Source organism: Muntiacus reevesi, chromosome 2, assembly GCF_963930625.1.
Source record: "Muntiacus reevesi chromosome 2, mMunRee1.1, whole genome shotgun sequence".
Classification (NCBI taxonomy): domain Eukaryota; kingdom Metazoa; phylum Chordata; class Mammalia; order Artiodactyla; family Cervidae; genus Muntiacus; species Muntiacus reevesi.
In genome coordinates, this window is record NC_089250.1 from 114,888,853 (window position 1) to 114,914,002 (window position 25,150).

The window sequence follows — 25,150 nt, forward strand, 5'->3', positions numbered from 1 at the left end:
AAAAAAAAAAAAACTATAAAACACCCCAGTCACATAATACTTACTTGTGAAAGATGGAAAGCTTTTCCCCTAAAATCAGGAACATAACAGGATACCTGCTTTCAACACTTCTATTCAATATTATACTGAAAGTTCTGGCCAGAGCAATTGAGGGAACAGGAAAAGAATAAAAAGGTACACAAATTGGAAAGGAAGAAGTAAAATTCTCTCTTTGTAAATGACATGATCTTGTGTATAAAAAATTCTAAGCAATCACAAAAAGAAAAAACTACTAGAGCTAATAAATAAATTCAACAAAGTTTCAGGATCTAAGACCAATAAACAAAACCAATTGTGTTTCAATACATAAGTAATGAACAATGTAAAAGGCAGATTAATAAAATAATTCCATTTATAATAGCATTAATAACACTTAGGAATAAATATAACCAAGAAGGAGCAAGACCTGTGTGCTGAAAAATACAAAACATTTTTGACAGAAATGAAGAAAACTTAAATAGAAAAACATCTTGTGTTTATGAATTGGAAGACTTAACACTTGGTTAAGATGACCATATATCCCAAACCTGTCTAAGGATTCAATTAAATCCCCATCAAAATCCCAATGTCCTCCCTTACAAAAATGAAAAATACAATCCTAAAATTCATATGCAATTTCAAGGGGGCCTAATAGCCAAAACATTGAAAAAGAACAAAGTTGGAGGGCTCACACTTTTCAATTTCAAAACTTGTAAAAATTACTAAGCTACAATAGTCAAAAGAGGGTATTACTGGGACGAAAACAGTAACATGGATTGATTGAATAGCATGGAGAGATCACAACGAATGTAAACCCATACATACACATTATCTTAATTGATTTCAACAGAGTGCCAAGACCTTTCAGTGGAGAAAGAACAGTCTCTTCAATGAATGGTGCTGGGATAACGAAATAGGCAGATGCAAAAGAAGGAAGTTGGACTTTTACGTCATATTATATATAAAATTAACTTGAAATGGATTAAAGACCCAAATAAAGTTAAAATTATGAAACTTTTCAAAGAAACCACAGGTGTAAGCCTTTATGACCTTGGATTTGGCAGTAATTTCTTAGATATGACATCAAAAGCACAAGTAACAAAAGAAAAAATAGATGAACTGGACTTTTTGAAAATGAAATCTTTGGAGGATTAAAAGACACTATCAGGAGAGTGAGAGAATGAGAGAAAATATTTGCAAATTATACAACCAATAAGGGTCTAGAATCCAGAAAATATATTTTTCTAAAAAAAAGAAAAAACTTAAAACTCAATTTAAAAAAAACCAAAAACAAAATAAAAACAGGCAACGGACTTGAATGAACGTCTCTCCAAAGACGTAAATATGATCAACAAGCACATGTAAAGATGCTTAGTTATTAAGTAATTAGGGAAATACAAACCAAACCACAATGACATACGACCTCACACCCATTAGGATAGCCACACACAAAAAAAGAAAATGGTAAATATCAAGTGTAAGTGGGGATGATACATTGTAGGTAGGAATGTAAAATGGTGTAGCTACAGTGGAAAGTAGCTTGGAGGTTCCTCAAAAACTTCAACATAGAATTACTGTATGATTCACTCTGAAGTATATACTCAAAAGAACTGAAAACACGTGTCCACATAAAAGTTTGAATACACACATTGATAGCAACATTATTCACAATAGCCCAAAGGCAGAAACCACCCTAGTGTCCATGAATTGACAAATGAATAAGTGTGGTACATATAATACAGTAAGTTATTATTCAGTGACAAACAATGTACTGATATATGGTACAACTTAGATGAACTTTGAAAACATTATGGAGGTGACAGAAGCCAGGCCATATATTGCATTTATTTGAAGTTTCCAGAACTGGTAAATTCATAGAAACCTACTTAGTGGTTGGTAGGGGTTGGGAGGAGGGAGGAATGAGGATTGATTACTTAAAGGGTGTGTAGTCTCCAGCTTTGATAAAGACATCTTGGAACCAGACAGTGAGGATGACTGCATATCAAGTACAGTGATGGCTGACTTTATTTACTGCCACTGAACTATACACTTTAAAATGGTAAAACGGTAAATTTTATGTTATGTGCATCTTACCACAATAAAAAGTAAAACATATACTTAAAAAGTCTAATTCTTTATGAACATTGAGCTATACAAACAATTGTTTCAGATGTTTTTTAAAAAGATTATTTTCAATTTTCTTGTCCCTATCTAGAATCCAAATAGTGAATTGACAGAAAGTACTGACTTTGATGGAGAAGGAAATGGCAACCCACTGCAGTATTCTTGCCTGGAAAATTCCATGGACAGAGGAATCTGGCAGGCTACAGTCCATGGGGTCGCAAAGAGTTGGCCATGACCGGGCACATCAGCAGCACTGACTTTGAGGCCCAACAAAGGCCCAGTCCAGGTCAGCTCTGTCACTTACCGACTGTTTAAAATGAGGCAAAACCCCTCTCTTAGTGCCTCAGTTTCTTCATCTGCGGACTAGTGAATAATATAAATTATGCAGGGCCTGAGTAGTGGCAATACCATACATAAAGAATAAAGGAGCTTACTCACTTACCAAGGTGATGATAATAAAAAATAACTGTAATGGATTGAAAGACACTATGAAATCAAAGAAATACCATGAGTCCATAATGATAATCAATTAAAAGAAATTTAGGAAAGAGTGTCATTATTCATAGCTACTTGAATTCCTTACTTTCAAGGCTAGTAATTAAGGGAAAAGAAACATTTATCTCTTTTAAGGAAGAATTACATTTGGGGGTAACCCAATGATTCTCAATGATTATGAAAAACTTTTCAGAAGAATGCTGGACATAAATGTAAAAGGAAAATAGAATTAACAATGAATTTCACAAACTCCAATGCAAAGTTTGATTTGGATAACAATTAGCAACTAGTATCAAAATGATTAGGATTGGATGGTCGTATTGTAACCATACAAATTACTTCAGAGTTGCCAGAGGGGACACAGAAGACCGGAGGCACAGACTATCATCACCCTAACCCAACGGTTATTCTTAACTGTACTGATGGTGGGTCAGATGCTGTGTTTTCTGAGGTTATACATAAAAATCAGATTAGTAGTTGCCTAGAGCTGAGGGGAAGGATCTGGGTGTCATGACCTCTAAACCAGACAGTTTCTTCTTGGGGTGATGAAAATGTTCTAAAACTGATTGTGGTGATGGTTGTACAAACCAGTGAATGTACTAAGAACCAATGAATTATAAATTTTAAATGGGTGATTGTTTGTGAATTTTATCTCAATAAAGCTGTTATGTCCCAAAAATATATACAGCTATATCCAGGATAAATCTTCTTCAATCCAAACAAAATTAAAAATATAGCATCTACAGAGCAGAAAACTGAATTGGAGAAAAATTAGGTATCCAGAAGTATCAAACACAAATAAATAATAGAGAGCTTAAAGAAAAAAACACATTAGGGGGAAAAAGTACCGAAAAGTATCTTCTTTCTCTATTTTAGCTGAAAATAAACATTTATACAGTACTACAATTGTGTGGCACAGTGACCACAAAAGTTCCAAGCATTTAAAAATACTGAAAAATCACTGCTCCAGCATCATAATATTAAACCAAAATTTTAATAAAAGTGATGTTTTAAAAATTGCTATGTCTCAGAAGTTAAACTTTAACTTCAGCTGAACAGTGAACTTAATACTTGGCTATTCAAGATTCAGTCAAAACATCTATTTAATTGCATGATGCCACTTACATGTGGAATTTAAAAAACTACAACAAACTAGTGAGTAAAACAAAAAGAAGCAGAAACCTATAGTTTACTTATATTTAGATCCTTTATGTCTCTCCATTCTTTCACTTCTTCCTCCTCTTTGCCTTCCACTAAGAACCAGATCCTTGGAAGGAAAGTTATGACCAAGCTAGATAGCATATTAAAAAGCAGAGACATTACTTTGCCAATAAAGGTCCGTCCGGTCAAGGCTATGGTTTTTCCAGTGGTCATGTGTTGATGTGAGAGTTAGACTGTGAAGAAAGCTGAGTGCCGAAAAATTGATGCTTTTGAACTGTGGTGTTGGAGAAGACCCTTGAGAGTCCCTTGGACTGCAAGGAGATCCAACCAGTCCATCCTGAAGGAGATAAGTCCTGGGTGTTCATTGGAAGGACTGATGCTGAAGCTGAAACTCCAATATTTTGGCCACCTCATGTGAAGAGTTGACTCATTGGAAAAGACCCTGATGCTGGGAGGGATTGGGGACAGGAGGAGAAGGGGACGACAGAGGATGAGATGGCAGGATGGCATCACTGACTCGATGGACATGAGTTTGAGTAAACTCCGGGAGTTTGTGATGGACAGGGAGGCCTGGCGTGCTGTGATTCATGGGGTCGCAAAGAGTCGGACACAACTGAGCGACTGAACTGAACTGAAGAAACAGATCAATAGGAAAACCTAGAATACTTCAACCAAAACAGGATCTCATCTAGCTACTTAAAAGTATGCCAGAACAGGAGCCATCTCCACCCCATCCTTTGTTTTCACTGTTTACTACCCCATGGACTGTGTAGCCCACCAGGCTTCTCTGTCAATCCAGGAGATGCGGGCTTCATTCCTGGGTTGGGAAGATCTCCTGGGGAAGGAAATAACAACCCACTCCAGTATTCTTGCCTGGGAAATCAAATGGACAGAGGACTCCATCCTTTGGGTGGGTCTAAAATAAGTCTTGCTGCCATTAGCAAGAAACTCTAAGACTAAGATTTAAACTCAGCATAAGTGTCTGCCTGAAGACGACAGCCTTGCCCTAGTCCCAGTGGGCATCTGCTGTATCTGGGAGTCATCTCCTGGTGGAGATGGGAGCCTCTTCCCTTGCACCCTGATCACCAGCTGAATCCTCCTGAGAGCTCTCTCCCCAGACAAAGGTTGAACACCTTTCATTTTCTTTCTTATCCCATTTTCTACCTTCTTCCTCTTATGCCAAGCTCTGATTGGGGACTCTTCATACAAGACCACCCCCTAGCCCAGAGCCACAAAGCTTCACCATGTGACTAATACTCTTGAGTGTTGACAAACACTCAAGAGACTCTTCCTGCCAAATCCCAGGGCCAGACTGCACTCTTTGGGGAGTGGCATGGGCGGACTGAGTCCAAGATTGCCCTCTGAGCCTGTCTTTCCACACCTAACCCTCCTTGATGGTGCCACACTGGTTGGAAAGACACTCTCCTGCTGCCTTCAATACTTCTGCCTGGGTGCAGTGAACACAAGTCATCCATATGGGGGGCAGAGTGCCTGGCAGCCTGATTGACACAGAAGTTATCTATGGCTCCAGGGCAGCTGGGACTTTTTTCTCAGAAAAAAAATGTACAGAAGTGGACTTTCCTGGTGATACAGCGGTTGAGAATTCGCTTGCAAATGCAAAGGACACAAGTTTGATCTCTGGACCAAGAGGATTCCACATGCTCAGGGCAGCTAAGCCCCTGGACCACAACTACTGCACCCACATGCTGCAGCTACCGAAGCCTGTTCCCTTAGAACCTGAGCTCCTCCACGAGAGAAACCACAGCAATGAGAAGCCTGCGCACCACAATGAAAAGTGGCCACTGCTTACTACAACTAGAGAAAAGCACCCATGGGCAGCAGGGAAGCGCCAGCGCAGCCCCAAATTCTTTAAGTTTTTTAAAAAGTACAGAACTGATATAACATTTCTCTTCAATGAAATCTGTATTCTTTCCCATAATTTTTCCCCTTTTTCTTTTCCCATTTATGCAATTAGGTTGTTCTCTTCTCACTGTGTCAGGAAAGGTATATTATAACCAAAACCAGAATTTTTATTTTTATTTTTTTTCAGGATTTTTTTTTAGAAGAAGCCTCTTCTTGGCATTTATGCTTCCATGCCTATACCACTCCTTAAGGAACAGAAAGGACTCATACATAAACAAAGATATGGAAAATTTTTTTTATAAAAGCAAATTTCTCCCTAAAGTTCAAAGCTAGCCCTGAAACTTTCAAGAGGCCAAGAGTGCAGTCAAGGTCCACAGACCATCCAGCATCCACTGAAGGAAGAGAGATCTTCCTTTCAACAGCAGCACATCATCCCTCTGCCCAAAGATTGCTGCAAAAGAAACAAAGCTTCCCTATCCGGGAACTTGACATCCCTCCCCACCCCAGCCGCATCAATAAGCATGGATTAGGTGGAACTACAAAGTATCATTTCCCAGCAAACTGGGGAGGTCTTTGCAGTGCATACCCGGGAGGAAACCATCATGTCTAAAGCATGTTGAATGTTCCTGAGCCCTACACAGTGGCAGCCTCTTTCACTTCTCACAGACCAGTAACTTTCACCTCAGGCAATCTTGTTCTCATACAGATGCACATAATTCTTTTCAGCTGGTGCTTCTTTTGGTTGCTTTGGGAAAATTTCTCTCCTGTTCTCTCAGTGACATCATACACATAACTGGCTACATTAAGAAAACAATATTTTAAGGCCACACTTGAAACTCATTTATAAAGCTGTGGTTAGAGGGAGGAAAAACAGAGTACAAGTTTGGAGGTAAAAATAATACAACCGGAGACCTCCTATTTTGAAACTTGAAACAAGAAGAAAAATGTGTTCTTAGGTTGGTTGATCCTACAAATCTTGATCAATGTTTAATGCAACCTAAAAACAAAATGAAAAGTAAATATGCTTTAATACAATTATAAATTTTAACTAATACAATTACCTATATGCTTTTGTATTAAAATTAATTGTAGCATATTGTATTAAAATATGCTTTAATACAATTAGAAATTTTAATAAATACAATTAGAAATACAATTTTCCTTGGAAGAAAAGCTATGACCAACCTAGACAGCATGTTAAAAAACAAGAGACATTATTTTGCCAACAAAGGTATATTTAGTCAAAGCTATGGTTTTTCCAGTAGTCATGTATGGATGTGAGAGTTGAACTATAAAGAAAGATGAGTACCAAAGAATTGATGCTTTTGAAATGTGGTGTTGGAGAAGACTCTTAAGAGTCCCTTGGACTGCCAGGAGATCCAACTAGTCAATCCTAAAGGAAATCAAGCCTGAATATTCATTGGAAGGATTGATGCTGAAGCTGAAACTCCAATACTCTGGCCACCTGATGCGAAGAATTGACTCATTAGAAAAGACCCTGAAACTGGGAAAGATTGAAGGCAAGAGGAGAAGGGGACGACAGAGGATGAGATGATTGGATGGCATCACTGACTCAATGGACATGAGTTTGAGCAAACTCTGGGAGTTGGTGATAGACACAGAAGCCTGGCATGCTGCTGTCCATGGGGTCACAAAGAGTCAGACATAACTGAGTGACTGAACTAACTAAATACAATTAGAACTGTGAAATGTACAAGCTACACAAAATTAGAGTGTAGGTAACTTCTATGTGACTATGTAAATGAAGCTTTTGATAGTTTCAGATTATTTCACATAAAATCCAAGTTCAACATAATAATTTAATTGTATCCTCAATGTATTTATTAACCCATCCTTTCTTCTACTTCTCTGGCTATTCTCTCTTATTGTTGTCTGTATTCTTCTTGCAGGTTCCTGTACCCATCCCTTAGATGTTGAAATTTCTCATGGTTTCACCCTGAGAGGGTTTCCCAGGTGGTTCAGTGGTAAAGAATCCACCTGCCAATGCAAGAGATACAGATTTGGTTCCTGGGTTGGGAAAACCCCCTGGAGAAGGAAATGGCAACCCACTCCAGTATTCTTGCCTGGGAAACCCCCTGGACAGAGGAGCTGGTGGGCTACAGTCCATGAAGTCAAAAAAGAATTGGACATGACTTAGCAACTGAACACACACATACACACACACAAACTTCACCCTGAGACCCCTCCTTCACATTCTGCATTCTCTCTGGAGCATCTGACTCACTCTCCTAGCTTCACTTAGTATATATGACTGAATTCCTCTCTCCTTCCTGGACCTCTCTCCTGTCCTCCAGACCCACCTACATATCTCAGAGTGACCTGAAACTCAACATGTCCACAACTGAAGTCATTGTTTTCACAAAACCTACTTTCTATTCATACGTTCCTCAATTCAACCAATGGTAAAGTTCAAAAAATGGTGACGAGTCCAGTTACCCAAGGCAGAAATCTGGACTTCATCCTTGATTTCTTTCTCCCCCTTATCCTCCCAGCTAATAGCGAATCCACTCAGCTGTACCCATCTGCGCTGTGTGCATCCTGATCCTATTCACCTTGCACCTGAATGACTATGATAATTTCCTAAGTTGTCTGCTGTTCCCACTCCCACCCACTCAGATCTTCTCTCCACCTTCTAAAAACACTTATCTAATCCTCACATAAACCCTTTTGATGACTTCTACTGCACCTAAGTCCAAAATCCCTAACATGACACACAGAGCCCAGTATGATCTGGCCTATACCCACCTCTCCAACCTTCAGATCACTTCCTTCCCCTCGCTCCATGCAACTCAAACCAAAATATTGGACTATTCCAGTTCCTTGAAAGCACCTTGCTATCTCTATCTGCTAGACTTATCTCAGGCTAATTCTTTAAATGTCACTTCCTGCATCAGATTCACCCAGGTTAGGTCAGGTTTCCCTGCTCTGTCCTCTCACTGACCTTTCCCTCAGCAGCCCAAGGATCCCAAAGGGCAGAAACCCAATCTGTTTTGCTCTCTGGTATTTTCTAGCTCCCTGCATAGTACTGAACCACAGCAGCCATTTAATAAAAATATATCCGCTGACTGATTAGAACCAAATCCACCCAGCTCCACTTTCTGAACAGCTCTTAAAACACCGTTTACTATTTTCGGTCATCAATGCTATCTCTCCGTAGATTACAATAGCCCCCCGGTGGGTCTTCTCAAATCTATCACTCCATTTTCTTCTACACGCTACAGCCAGATGGCCTTCCTAAGACGCAGCTCTGATTATGTTGACCTCCACTGCCTTTAGGATAAAATACATATGTCTGAGCACAAATTCAGGTCCTTTAGTGGCCTGGCCCCTGATTTCTCCACTGTCCCAGCTCTGATCTCTCCCTGCCTCCCATTCCCTCTCTCTTCACCCTGAGCTGGGTCTTGATACTTTCTGTGCTCCCAGACTCCCACCCCCCCCATTGAGTGACAAGGCTGACTTTCTCCATGAAGCTTTCCCTGATCAAGGGTCTTCAGCCAGGCAACTGTTCTACTCTGTCAGTGCCCACTGATGCAGGTGACTCAATGCAGCCTCTTTCAGGGCAGTCCTGGGTGATAGCTGCTGATGGCATCAGATATCAACAGCTCCTCCTCTCGCTCTCAAAGCATGCTGCTTTGGACGACAAATTACCTGGCCACTCTAACACTGACAATTACTTGCTTGTCCAGTTGTTTGTTTCTTTCCCAGACAAGGTCAGAACGACGTGTTTTGGCCATAAAAGCACTGGGCACAATATGTGTGCAGAGGAAACACTATATGATTATTAAATAAGCCAAGTACATAAATACTGTAAAACATGCACCCTCATTAGGTTATTTACGTGGTTCCATGGCTTATTACTGAGAACCAAAATATCAGCCCCCAAAATTTAAAGATTATACATGATTTTAAATATACATTTTGAAGAGATTTTGAAATTTTCAAAGCCTCACTTCCGATCAACCATATCACCCTCTGCACAGGAGGGCATACTGCTCACTCCACATTAACACCCGGCTACCTCACCATCGGCACCCACACTTCTGTGTGGAGCCAGACAAGTACCTGCCCTCACTCTCGGGGCCAGCAGCACACTGCATAGAACATCAGTTAGAAAAAAGTTGGCACCCAGAAAACTGATTTCTTTCTGTGAAGCAAAAGACCAATTTTGCTATCCAACCCTGGCCTGAGAGACACTAGGCTTTCCCAAGTAAAACAAGAAACTCTGCTTTTCACAAAACACTTTCCTAAGGATACTTACGTCAGAGAGCATTGGTTCGTCGAGTTCCTCCACTCTGCTCAAGTTTGGTGCCCCGTATCGATCACTAATTTCAGCTAGCGTTTTGCCTGAGTCGGCTCCATCCTATAGTCATATGATCATAAATGAATCATATAATTCATTTTCACTTTCGAATGACTTTAAGATTAATACATTAATTTGCTTTCAGTTCTGCTAAGACATTTCTGAATTATAACATCAAAATTCAACATTGTCAGTTAATGGAATGAACCAATACCTGTTAATGACAAGAGAATTCTAAGAACAAATGCTAAAATGTGTTTTTAAAAAAATACATCAGAAATTTAAAACATATCACTGCATGTAATCATATGGTCAATAATCTCATAATATTCTGGGTTTTTAAAAATACAAAAATGAACTGAATATCCCAGTTTTACCCACTTTGAAGACTGGCTTTAAAGTATACCCTATTTAAGAAACAGATCACCAGCCCAGGTTGGATGTATGAGACAAGTGCTCGGGGCTGGTGCACTGGGAAGACCCAGAGGGATCAGGTGGAGAGGGAGGTGGGAGGGGGGATCGGGATGGGAATACATGTAAATCCATGGCTAACTCGTGTCAATGTATGGCAAAATCCACTACAATATTGCAAAGCAATTAGCCTCCAACTAATAAAAATAAATGGAAAAAAAAGTATACCCTATTTGTGACTTGTTATTACTAGATTATGTATTTGAACTATCAGTTTTGATAATCACCATATTAAAACTTTAGCTACTGGGCTTCCCCGGTGGCTCAGTGTTAAAGAATTTGCCTACCAATGCAGGAGACATGGGTTCGGGAGGATCCAACATGCTGCAGGAGCAGCCTGTGTGCCACAGCTATTAAGCCTGTGCTCTATAGAGTCTGGGAGCTGCAACTATGGAGCCCATGTGCCCTAGAGCTTGTGCTCCACAACAAGAGAAGCCACCACAGTGAGCGTGTACCTCAATTAGAGAATAGCACCCATTCACTGCAACTAGAGAAAAGCCTTGTGCAGCAAGAAGACCCAACACAGCCAAACATGGATAAATAAAATTGTTTTTAAAACATATCTACTAATGCATCAAAATTAAGCGTCACACTCCAGGATACTTATTTGTATTCCATAACAGAGTAACTTTTCTTCTCACCTCTCCATGTAAAGTATCTTCACCCTTAGCCATATTTTCCATGCTCATTCTCAACTCCTATAATATATAAAAATGAAGAAAGATACTTTGATTATGCTTTTCATTTTGATTCCATGTTTAATTTTTAAGCATTTTATTTTTACATTATGACTCATTTAACAGCAAAAATGCTGTCCTTCTTAAAGGAGAAATATGAACACAAAACTACAGATACAGTCTCATTTAATACTCTAGTAATAGGTGACTACTGTATTTTGTTTATAATTAAATAGAATGTTTTTTAAAAATGAAATAGACTGAAACACTAAACCTGAAGCCAGATTACTAACAAAAGTGAAAAGTGAAAAAATAAAAATTTTAATAAACTCTTAAAATAAGAGATTTTGAAATAACTTTCAGTTAAGTAGAATTTTATACATAGTAAAAAAGACGCAAATATTTCTAAAGTGATTAGTCTGGCCCAAGGCACCACCTAATACATGTGACCTCTCCACAGCACCTGGGCAATGCCCTCTATAAAGCACTCTGAACACATAGGAGACTGCTTTCTGAATGTGAAAACACAGAATCTTCTAATCAAACCAAACCTTGCTGTGGCCTCTATCTTTTCATTCTAAGGCAGCAAGCTGACTTAACTGCTCTTGAGCTGATTCACTTCAGCTGCCCAAAGGTGAGTCATCTCGTGACTTTTTATATAATGGCCCTGATGATTAGGGACACATATGGTACATGAGAGTCCCTTGGACTGCAAGGAGATCCAAGTAGTCAATCCTAAAGGAAATCAGGCCTGAATATTCATTGGAAGGACTGATGCTGAAGCTGAAACTCCAATACTCTGGCCACCTGATGCGAAGAACTGACTCACTGGAAAAGACCCTGATGCTGAGAAAAATTGAAGGCGGGAGGAGAAGGGGATGACAGAGGATGAGTTGGTTGGATGGCATCACCAACTCGATGGACATGAGTTTGAGCAAGCTCTGGGAGTTGGTGATGGACATGGAAGTCTGGCGTGCTGCAGTCCATGGGGTTGCAAAGAGTTGGACAAGACTGAGCAACTGAACTAAACTGAATGGTACATATGGGCTTCCCAGGTGGCGCTAGTGGTAAAAAAAAAAAAGCCCAACCTGCCAATGCAGGAGATGTAAGAGACATGTGTTTGATCCCTGGGTTGGGAAGATCCCCTGGAGGAAGGTATGGAAACCCACTTCAGTATTCTTGCTGGGATAATCCCATGGACAGAGGAGCCTCGTGGGCTACAGTCCATAGGATTGCAAAGAGTCAGACACACTGAAGCAACTTAGCACTATATGCTTTTCTCCAGATCACTCCCTTCTCCTGCACACATCTTATCCCACAACTTCGTGGTTCTGATGGAAAAATCCATGTTCTCACAGGACTCTGTTCCCCAACCAAGGGATGGATACTTGACACAAACTCATCCAGTCAGAATCCTTCCCAAGATTCTTTTCTAAACTGAAACCCAAAAGAAAGGAATCCATTCCTTTCAGATGGTAGGAGACACAGCATTATAAGACCCAGGAACCATTAAGGACCATGATGATCCTCATCCATGTGCAGCAAACCAGGCCACAGTGAGAGACAATAGCAGAGGTGTGAGCCCTGACAGCACTGATTCTCTTGCTTCCAGAGGTCTAGAAGATCCAACTCAACCAAAGTCCTTCACAGTTTAGTTGTAAAACCCTTGCTTCAACCCAGGAGCCTTCCAATAAATTTCCTTTTGCAAATGATAGTTTAAGTCATGTCTCTGAAGCCACAAGAAGGCCAAGATGAAAAGACTTGGATGAATTTGCCTCTGAGCAAGGCAGTATGTTGCAGGAAAGAAAGGGGTGATAAGCCAGTAGGAATATGGATTATTAATGTTACTGCAGCTCTGGACACTCAGTCTGATAATGCCCAGAAAGTAAGTAACATGAACGGGGACCCTTTGGAGCCAATCCCTCCTATATATCACAGACTTTCTGTATCACTCAGATATAACTATCAGGGCATCTCAATAAAACACATTTTCAATTCTTTTATCATTTTGATCACTATCTTCTTGATGTATTCTGAGTTTTCTTCTTTTATTTGCAATCACTGAATTTTAACTGAAGTGGAAGGGTGTGTGCATTTACATGTGTGTGTGCATGCATGGATATCCATGTGCCCTATGCTCATTCAGACAAAGATAACATCAGCATCTGTGTTTTTTAAAACTCTGTATAGGTATTTGATTTTATCCTTTTAAAAGCTCATCTTTTTGACTCACAAAAGTAGTCTTCCAACACTTAGACTACAATAGGACTAAATGATTTCACTTTGTAAAGAACAATTCTTATTCATCTCTTATAGAATGATAAATATTGTAAATTAATGGGAAAAAGTAGTAAATTAATTAAATCTCTTTTTTTTTTAATTTAATTTACCCTTTAACTTACTTTTTCAAGTCACTTTAAACAATGATGCTCTCATCTAAGCCATTAGTAAATATACTCTACAAAACCTGCTTCTATTTTAAATTTTTTTAATTTTAATTGTGGACTAAGTAGAGGAATAGCATTTGAGTAACAACTGATAGTTGTAAGCATATGATAAGAAATATCCAGTTGAAAAGTATAACTCAGTCATGCAAAAGTTTGGACTATACAACATATACTTTTTGGACACAAGGAAACATTGACCAAGCAGGAGGCTTGACATAAAACAGACACAGTCAAGGGAGATGGACTTTTTTGACCTAAGTTACTGAAAAATTTAAAGACATGAAAAATCCAAATAAGAACATATTTTAAAATGTAAGTTATTGTTGATAATACATCCAGTGTGAAGAAAAGAGACAAACTATTGTCTCAGAGATCAGAATACCTCCAATACTACAAAGAATTTTGCCTTCAGTATCAGCTATCATAATTAGGAACCACTATCTCTTGACTAAAATGTTGACCATATCAATGTTAGAGAACGCCACTGATCACAAAGCAGTTTTACATACACAATCTTATTCGATCCTTTACAACAGCCCAGTGAGATATTGCCAATAACATTATACTGTTATCCCTATTTTTCTAAACGGTAAACTGAAACTAAAAAGGGTTATAGGACTTGCTTAAGTCATGCAAATAATATGTGGCAGGTCTTTAGACTGTGAATCCCCTGCTATAACAACTGGAAGTTAACAGTGAGGATTCTAAGAGGTTTTCAATAAAACAAACTAATTTACCTTCTCAAATTGTTCTTGAGCTCTCTGCAGTTCTTCTATTCTCTGTCTCTCTTTTTCTTGCTCTTCCAACTCCAGTTGGAATTCCAGCTGTTGCTGAATATTCAGATATAAATAAGTCATATTAGAGTTTATTGCAAGGAATCCACTTGATTACTCTGAAGTATCCCAGGATAATTAAGGTTACACTCACCTAAATTTCAGAAACTTAGAATAAATGGTCACAGCCTCCCAATACTTTAGCTTTTACAAATATTTCGTGAAGTACAAAATTTAAAAGGAAGCTTCCTTAGTTGCTAATTTTAGAAAAGCAGTATTTGTACAAAATTAAATCATTTTCCCTATTCTTCTAGAAGCTACAAATGAGACTGCAGCGATTTGTATCAAATAAAATTTCTTTAAGAACTGATAGATCTTCAAATAACCAAACTCTGGTTGTAAAACAGTAGATGAGAACATTTTTAAGTATATTACCTGAACACAGAGATAATCAACAACATATTTGGTTCCATCTCAACATATATCCTAGCTCCAGGAGAATAGAAGTCCACAGACTAAATTCCTCTGGCCAAGCCTGACCCAACTCCTGTTTTTCTATAGTCTACAAGAAAGGTTTTTATACATTTTTTTGGTTGAATAATACCAAATGAATAATATTTTACTTCACATGAAAATTGTACGAAGTCCAAATGTCAGTGTCTATAAATAAAACTCTCTTGAAACACTGCCGTGCTCACGCTCACTCACTTATTTACTGTGACTGCTTCTGCCCCACGACAGCAGACCCAAGTATTTGCAACAGAGGCAGCAGGTGGTGCTCTCACTGCCCTGCACTTCTGCTCAGCACAGTACATACAAGTTCACTGATACCATCAGAACTCACAGTGTTTGGAGTGTCATAGTATCACTACACCGGGATATTTTTTTAACCAGTGCATTATCCATCAAGAAAAGAAGTGAATGTTGAATGCTGCTCTTTTAAGACAAAGCAGACTGTGCGTTATTTTATTATCAAATTATTCAACAGCAAAGGATGGTGTTCCTCACTCAATGACACTGTACTAAAGAATACAGTAAATGTCAATATTATCAGAGTAAACACTCATCACAATGGCCTCAACTTGCATGAACACAAAGGTCGGAAATATTAGATAATTTAAAACAAAATTATTTCACCAGAACAGAATTTCTTCACAAAAATTAAAAGTGAAAACGAACCTGCAATGAAAGTAAGTTACCAAGTGGCTCATCTGTTAACCAACCAAAGAAACACATTTATCGATGGTGATTTAATTAAAACAAGTTTGATTTCAGTGTCTAAAAAAAATTAAGATTATTAGCTTTTTGGTGAGAACAGTTGCTCAGAGTGGATAACATGAGGAACAACTTCAATGGCCAATTAAAGACAAGGGAAATACTGATCTTCCTTGCCCTTGATGAGTAGACAAATCCTCTCAGCGTTGCTTAGCTGTTTTTTATCAAAGGAGTTGATGCTGAGTTTGCAGTGACTGAAAAATCAACCACCATGAACAATCTTCATAGAATAGCACTTATAGGCAAGAACATCTTCAGACATTGAGGAACATTAATTCAGTACAACCAGATATGAAATCTGCTAAGATGTGTAACAACCTGCCAAAACAGTGTGTGTGGAACAGAAAAATGCCTAATTGGACAAATTTACAAAGTTTGTGAAAACATAGTGTTTAAAGTCTATGAGTTTTCACTGTAAGATTCAATAGCAGCTACTCTGCAGGAAATATTTGACTCTATCACGTGTTAGAGTTCCAGATGAACTTCCAGATGTTCAAGCTGCATTTAGAAAAGGCAGAAGAACCAAATTGCCAGATTCGTTGGATCATCAAAAAAGCAAGAGAGTTCCAGAAAAACATCTACTTCTGCTTTATTGACTATGCCAAAGCCTTTGACTGTGTGTTTCACAACAAACTATGGAAAATTCTTAAACAGCATCAAAATATTTATGCTTTTGAACTGTGGTGTTGGAGAAGACGCTTGAGAGTCCCTTGGACAGCAAGGAGATCAAACCAGTCAATCTTAAAGGAAATCAGGCCTGAATATTCTTTGGAAGGAGTGATGCTGAAGCTGAAACTCCAATACTTTGGCCACCTGATGTGAAGAACTGACTCATTGGAAAAGACTCTGATGCTGGGAAAGATTGAAGGCAGGAGGAGAAGGGGATGACAGAGGATGAGATGGTTGGATGGCATCACCAACTTGATGGACATGAGTCTGAGTAAGCCCTGGGAGTTGGTGATGGACAGGGAAGCCTGGTGTGCTGCAGTCCATGGGGTCGCAAATGGTCGGACATGGTTGAGCAACTGAACTAAACTGATCATGTGTTACTGAGCCAGCAGTGTTGAAACTGAGACCCCCTAAAATTGAGTTCCCATACCGAGTTTATGATTAATCTCTCTATCCAAGACTTTATTCCCTTTGTTGTCCTCTCTGACCTCAATTCTGTGCTAACTAAACACTATAATCAACCAGAGTCAGATGACTAAAATTGCTATTGTCGGTAACATCGCTAATGCACTAAAATTGCTATTTTATCATTAATGTACAAATTCAGATCATTTCTCTGGGACAAGATGAGCTAACTGACCCACTGGGCCATGGACCACCTGGCCAGAGAACTATAAATGGGTGACACCCTGACTTCCAAAGGAGTCAATGCTGAGTTCAAAACGACTGAAAAATCAATTGCTGACTGAAAAAAAGCAATGATTAAGAAATATCACAGAAGTATTGAAGCAGCATGGATAGTTCTAGAGATTATCATACTAAGTATAAATCAGACAGAGGAAGACAAATATCATATATCACACTTGTACATGGAAACTGAAAAATAGTATAAATGAACATAACATAAAAAACAGAAACAAACTCACAGAGATAGAAAACAAACTTATCATTAACAAAGGTAGGGGGAATTGGAGCAGGGGTTAACAGATGTACACTGCCATATATAAAATAAACAAGGATACTGTACACCACAGAGAACTATATTTAATGCCTTGTAATAAACTATAATGAAACAGAAAAAAGTATCTATCTATCTATATATATATATATACATAAAACACCAAATCACTTTGCTATACACATGAGACTAACACAATATTATAAATCAACTATACTTCAAATTAAAAAATAGAAAATGTTACAGAAATGTCACAAGATTAATCCCAGCCTCTTTACTTTTCCCCTTTAAGAAAATCGCTCATTCAAACACTAAGTATGAGTGGATATGCAGTTTGTCTCCTTCTCCCTTGCTTGTTACCCTGCAGTAAACTGTACTTGCCTTCACCACAACCCAGCGTCAACAGATTTGGCTTTACTGTGGACTGGATAAACAGACTTGAGCTTGATTCAGTAACAGTGTCAACAGCGACCTTCATTTACACTTATGAATTTAACCATCATCTGCTCTATGAATTTTCGTAAGAAATAGAAGCTGGGGACTTCCCTGGTGGTTCAGTGGCTAAGACTCCATGCTCCCAATACAGGGCCTGGGTTCAATTCCTGGTCAGGGAACTCCAGGTCACATGCCACAACTAATAGAATTCACAAACCTCAGCTAAAGATCGTGCATGCCACAACATAGAAAATCCTGCACACCACAATTAAGACCCAGCATAGCCAAATAAATAAATAAAAAATGTTACAAAGACCATATATTAAAAAAGAAAAAGAAATAGAAGTTGAATATATCTTGACATGCTCTACCACTCGATAGTTTCATGCCTAACAGTTTTGTTGTGAATTTTTGAGTTCAGGGACAAGATTGAGGTATTTCTGAATGAGAAGACCATTTTCAACCACAATTATCAAACATTAAATAACTTTGGAAATTAGCTTCTGCTGTAGACTAAACAATTTTTAATCAATTCAATCTAAAAGTATAAGGCAAAATAGCACTTATATGTAAACCTTAACACCTCAGCAAAATCATTTCAACAACAGCTAATACCGTCTGAATCACGTCAAGCTGCTGTATACACTCCCAGTGCTGTCAGAAACCAGATTTCTTTTTTTTTTCTTTCCATTTGTTTTTATTCATTGGAGGCTAATTACTTTACAATATTGTAGTGGTTTTTGCCATACATTGACATGAATCAGCCATGGATTTACATGTGTTCCCCATCCCGATCCCCACTCCCGCCTCCCTCCGCATCCCATCCCTCTGGGTCTTCCCATTGCACCAGCCCTGAGCACCTGTCTCATGCATCCAACCTGGGCTGGTGATCTGTTTCACCCTTGATAGTATACTTTTTCAATGCTGTTCTCTCTGAACATCCCACCCTCACCTTCTCCCACAGAGTCTAAAAGTCTGTTCTGTACATCTGTGTTTCTTTTTCTGTTTTGCATATAGGGTTATTGTTACCATTTTTCTAAATTCCATATATATGTGTTAGTATACTGTATTGGTCTTTATCTTTCTGGCTTACTTCACTCTGTATAATGGACTCCAGTTTCATCCATCTCATTAGAACTGATTCAAATGAATTCTTTTTAATGGCTGAGTAATATTCCATTATGTATACATACCACAGCTTTCTTATCCATTTGTCTGCTGATGGACATCTAGGTTGCTTCCATGTCCTGGCTATTATAAACAGTGCTGCGATGAACATTGGGGTACAAGTGTTTTTTTCAGATCTGGTTTCCTTGGTGTGTACGCCCAGGAGTGGGATTGCTGGGTCATATGACAGTTCTATTTCCAGTTTTTTAAGGAATCTCCACACTGTTCTCCATAGTGGCTGTACTAGTTTGCATTCCCACCAACAGTGTAAGAGGGTTCCCTTTTCTCCACACCCTCTCCAGCATTTATTGCTTGTAGACTTTTGGATAGCAGCCATCCTGACTGGCATGTAATGGTACCTCATTGAGGTTTTGATTTGCATTTCTCTGATAATGAATGATGTTGAGCATCTTTTCATGAGTTTGTTAGCCATCTGTATGTCTTCTTTGGAGAAGTGTCTGTTTAGTTCTTTGGCCCATTTTTTGATTGGGTCATTTATTTTTCTGGAATTGAGCTGCAGAAGTTGCTTGTATATTTTTTAGATTAATCCTTTGTCTGAGAAACCAGATTTCTATTCCCATACAAATTTGTGCCAGATACATTTTCTAAGTTCAAACTATAGTTTCAGAGTGTGTTTAGGCCTGATGTAAGTGCAAAGGAAATTCCCACATTTCAAAATCCAATTACAATGGATTTCAAAACTGTGTAACTGAGAAGCTTTCACCAACCATCAACTGGAAGGGATTAATCTATCAGGTGGAGACACGCTAAAAGACAAATATCAAGAGAAAAATTGAGCAGTCTTCTACAAGTGCCTTCCAAGAGATCAATACACTGAATATTGTAGGCACAGGGACTAATTATCAACAGTTGGTAGGACCTATGAGTGAAAAAAACATTTTCATAGATGAAATACATAAAATCTCATTACAGATCAGCATTAACAGAAACATTTCCATCCATTTTGATGAGAGGGAATATTATCTTTGAAGTCCAACTAAGTGAACTTTTAGCTTTAAAGGGGGAGTGTAATTCTTCTCAACAGTAAGCCTACCTTACAGAAAGAAATTATAGATTTTTTAATTTTTTATTTCATTGATAAAACATTTGTAGAAATTTCTCTCTTGCTATGGCTACATAATATACCATAAACCCCACACAATATCCTCAGTTTTGCCTCTTGGCCTGAAAATCACAAAATATCCACCTTTACAGGAAGAGTTTGTTAACCTCACCAGAAGATAATTTCTTACCATCAGTCCAGTGCCACTCCATAAACAGGATAATAGAAGCCCATTCCATTAAGAGCATTTTAAAACTATATTAAGGCATTTTAAAAATACATTTTTTACAAAGAGATAATAAACAGTGATTAATAGTTATTCACAAAGGGCTGTTAATTAATTTCTTTGTATTCTTATGTCATCCCCACTAAAATAAAAGTGATGGGCTAGCTAGCTGAAATGCAGGAACGTTATCATTCATTCACTTTCAGTAAAGAAAGTGAAATAACTCTAAGTCAATAATAATGCAAAATGCAGTTGTTAAATACCAACCACACTGGTCAACATAACCAGTTTCTTAACATTTTCAGGAAATGTTTGAAACTCAACTGCTTTCTTCACATGTGACCAATACCATTAGAAAAACATTCAAACAAATATAAAAGCTATTACTTCCAAAATGAGCTCTTAAGTAAAAATACCAATAAAAATGTTTCCCTGTTCACAAGGACCTGGGCTTGCTGAAGAGTTTTTAAAATTTCAAAGAATTTCATGTCAGCTATACTATGAGGACACTTGCTTTTGCAACCAAAAGGCAGGTGACCAAAGTCCTGACCTCCAGTTCATTTGACTCAAAGGGCACAGAAAGCCTCTCTGATTTTTCTTCATCTTAGCCTCACTCTGTTTTAAGTTCTTCTCTGCTGGTCCATCTTTCCACACACATCCCTTCTCCTCCTCTCATCTCTCTCTGCCCACCAATTCACTTCTTTAACCAGCCACCATGCCCTCTGCAGGATATCACTGTATCTTCGACCCACCCAATACACAGTAGGTGGCTTCATACTGATACAGCCAGAGAAAAGTTTCTAGTATTGTCAAACTTTATAGAAGTAATGTAAAGAAGATAAGTCAACAAAAGTTAGGGTGCCTCCACAGCTGTGATTTAATTATCTGGGGAAGGAGAACTGCTAAGAAGTTCCCTTTATTCAGAGAGACAGGGGACAGATGCAGCTCTAGGAGCTGGAAGAGGCAGGGCAGATCCTCACTCAAAGTTGTGGCAGACACTTACCCAATTGGGATGGGCATTTGACATCCAACACTTCGCAACCTCTCCACAAAAATAAGCCCAATGACTGAAAAATGAAGACTCAGAAGCAGTAAAGGCCTCTACAGCCATATCCATCTAAGGTGCCTAGAATGTTTTACCAACTATTGAGGGTGGGAGACAAGATAGAGAGGCTATTTTCCATGTCTAGATTTTCCTTTTTATCCACACACCCAAATAATCCCTTCTTAAAATATGTAAACTGGAGTTGAGTCTCTAGAGTTAGGTACTATATGGTAGAAGTATAAGGGTGACTCAAATTTGGTTTAGAAGTGCTCCATAAATTAAATTAGCCCAGAAGTCACTCTAGGACTTTCCCCTATCTGGTTTATAGTCCATGACCCACCTCTTCAACCATTCTCATACCAACATCCTTAGCTCCCCAATCCTGCTAACCCACACTCACTTCAGTCTGTCTGTCTCCTCCACATCTTTATCAGTATACCCAGGTCTAAGTGGAGAAAATCACATAATAACAAAATCAAACCAAAAGGCCCCATTATGACTGCTTGGACTCAGGGAATTCAGTGCTACCAAGGGATGCTAAGTTTCCTTGGTCAACTCTAATTCTCCAAAGTCACCATTTCAAACCTTTACCACTCTCCCGTCACCTCCTACCTTATCACCTCATTCTGGGTAGATGATCATGGTCCCTACTTTATAAAAAAGACAGTCACACAGAAACTGCTTTCATCTTTGCTCCACAAAACCTACACACCACATGTATTTAATGCTGTCTTCTCCTCTTCCCTTGAATCAAATGATACTTTCACCTGCCTAATCTTCATTCCAGAGAGTTTCCTCTGGTCTCCAAGAAAAGCTGACCCTAGTTAACGATCCCCTTCATTTCTTTATATCAACCACTCCCCTTCCACTCTGTTCCTTAAAACAAACAAACAAAAGAAAACCCCTTCCCTGAAAATCTCCTTGAAAGCATTACATCTACTCACCATCTCCATCTCCCCTGCTTTACCCCACCCCACAGAGCTGTGCCCACCTAGGTCACCAGTGGCCTTAAGGGAGCACTTGGCAATTCTGTTCTCACCTGACCAGCCACAGACATGATGGACCACTCAGGTCTCACTGAGATGCTGTCCCCTTGGCTTCTATGATAGCAGACTCTCTGGGTTTTCCTCCTATTTCACACTGCTTCTTCCCCAGTAAGGAAGACACATACAGGGACTTCCCTGGTGGTCCAGTAGCTAAGACTCCATGCTCCCCATATAAGAACTAGATCCCGCATGTCTCCAATGAAGATTCCCCCATGCCAGCAACTAAGACCTGGTGCAGCCAAGTGAGATAAATAAATAAAAATAAGTATTAAACTAAAGAAACCACATAACAGACATAACATTGAAGATATAAGGAAGCCACATCTAAGCAACCAGAGGTGAGGAGTTTTCTGCACCTTGGTGTGGGGGTACCGCACCAAGAGTGCCACCCCTGGGGCTCTAGGCACCACTGAACTCTCTGGTCTCACCTGCTGGAAGAGAAGCTGCTCTGCTTTAAGTCTCTCCATCATCTCCTGCTCCATCAAAGCTACTTCTCTTTCATGCTCCAGTTGGACCATTTCCTCTTGTCTCTCGCATGATTTAAAGAAAAACACATTACTAATTACAGACAAAACAATTTGTAAATCACAATCTTGAAAGCATCTAAACCACCACCAATAGGGAAAGCAAAGCAAATTACAGTCTATCCATTAGGAAACTATATAATAATTGGGGGAAATGTGTGTATTATTTCAACAAAGAGCATAATATTAACATTACACATTGAATGTGGTCACAATTGTGTAAAAAAAAACAAAACTCCAGACAAGTATGTAGAAAAAAGATTATAGACTAACTAAAAATACCTAAAAATCTAAATAGATGTCTTTGTTTTCTTCTGCTTTTTCATGTTGTCCAAGTTTTGTTTAATAAACATACTATTTTTATAATAGAAAGAAATGATAATATTGAACTTCTTTCAAAAAGCAAAGACACTGGGCCAATTATTTCACTCATATAATTTTATAACAGAAGATCCAAAATGGAACAGGATAAAACGCCCAGAAATAAACCCAAGCATCTTTGGTCAATTAATCTATGACAAAAGAGGAAAGAATATACAATGGAGAAAAGACAGTCTCTTCAATAAATGATGCTGTGAAAACTGGACAATTACATGTAAAAGGATGAAATCAGAACATTCTCCAGTACCCTACACAAAAATAAACCCCAAAGGGATTAAAGCCCTAAATGTAAGACTGGATACTATAAAACTCCTAGAACAAAACATAGGCAAGACACTCTTTGACCTAAATTGCAGTGATATCTTTTTTGACCCATCTCCTAGAGTAATGGAAATAAAAATAAACAAATGGGACCTAATTAAACTTAAAAGCTTTTGCACAGCAAAGGAAATCATAAACAAAATTAAAAGACAACCTACGGAATGGGAAAAAATATTTGCAAATGATGCAGCCGACAAGGAAATTAATCTCCAAAATATACAAGCAGCTCATATAGCTGAATATCAAAACAGACAAACACAACGTATGGCAAAAACCACTACAATATTGAAAGTAATTAGCTTCCAACTAATAAAAATAAATGAAAAGAAAAAACAAAACAAACAACTCAATCAAAAAATGGGCAGAAATTCTAAATAGACTTATCTTCAAAGAAGACCCACAGATGGCCAAAAGACATGAAAAGATGCCAAGTTAAACATCACTGTTAGAGAAATGCAAAACAAAACTACAATGAGGTTATCACCTCACACCAGTTAGAAAGGCCAGCATCAAAAAGTCTACAAATAATAAATGTTGGAGGTGGTATGGAGTAAAAGGAACCCTTCCCTACACTGTTGGTGGGAATGTAAATTGGTACAATCACCATGGAGAAAAGTATGGAGGTTCCTTAAAACATGAAAAATAGAACCTACATGATCCTTCAATTCTACTCCTGGGCATATATCTGGAGAAAACTCTAATTCAAAAAGATACATGCATCCCAGTGTTCACTTAAGCACTGTTTACAATAGTCAAGACATGGAAACAGCCTAAAAGTCCAGCAATAGTTAAATGGATAGAGAAAATGTGGTGCATATATGCAAAGGCATACTCCTCAGCACAAGAAAGGAGGCCGTTTGCAGCAACACGGATGGACCTAGAGATTCTAATACTAAGTGAAGTAAGTCACACAAACGTTATACAATATCACTTATATGTGAAATCTAAAAAATGATACACACGAACTTCTTTATAAAACAGGAACAGACTCAAAGACACAGAAAACAAAGCTACGGTTACCAAAAGGGAAAGGTTTGGGGAGAGCGGAGGGATAAATTAGGAATTTGGAAGTAATGCATACACCCTACTATATATAGTAAAAAAGGACCTACTGTACAGCACAGAGAACTATACTATTTTGTAATAATTTATATGGAAAAAGAATCTAAAAAATACATATGTATATAATACATACATAGATCTGAGTCACTTTACTATACACCTAAAACTAATATAATATTGTAAAGCAACTATTCTTTGATAAATAATGAAGTTTTAAAACTATATCCACATTTACCTGTTTCTCCATGGTCACATTTTCCTTATACTTATAAATCCACAGTGCTAAATATTCTATTGGATCCACTGGACGCATCCTTGCCACTTCCGCAAGACCTTCAGTTAGACATGTCCCAAGAATCTTCTGAAGATACGTTGACTCCATTTCTAATTGCTAAATAAAAACTTCTAAAAGACAAGTGTGTTGCATTAGTGCAGGAAATTTTCAATGAAGGTACAGTCAAGGCAGAGTACGGTAAGGCCAACAAAGCATTACCTCTGTCACCAGCCATGGGCACCTGCCGTCAGCACATCAGGACACAAGCGAGCTGGCCCCAGGGTGCTTCTGGCAGTTTCCAAAAGGGCTCCACAAAAGTTGCCACGGCTAGAATAGTTTCCAAATCCTAAAGAC

General features: G+C 38.5%; 1 protein-coding gene across 1 annotated transcript; it reads right to left on the reverse strand.

The window, feature by feature from the left end:
- Positions 1–6,628: 6,628 nt before the first annotated feature.
- On the reverse strand, positions 6,629–24,904 carry DYDC1 (DPY30 domain containing 1). The gene is made up of 6 exons (XM_065919902.1): positions 24,758–24,904; positions 22,663–22,764; positions 14,315–14,407; positions 11,095–11,151; positions 9,941–10,042; positions 6,629–6,658 (listed from the first exon to the last, which is right to left on the reverse strand). Exons 1-6 carry the CDS (start codon positions 24,902–24,904, stop codon positions 6,629–6,631), a joined length of 531 nt encoding a protein of 176 aa, XP_065775974.1.
- Between the last annotated feature and the right edge of the window lie 246 nt (positions 24,905–25,150).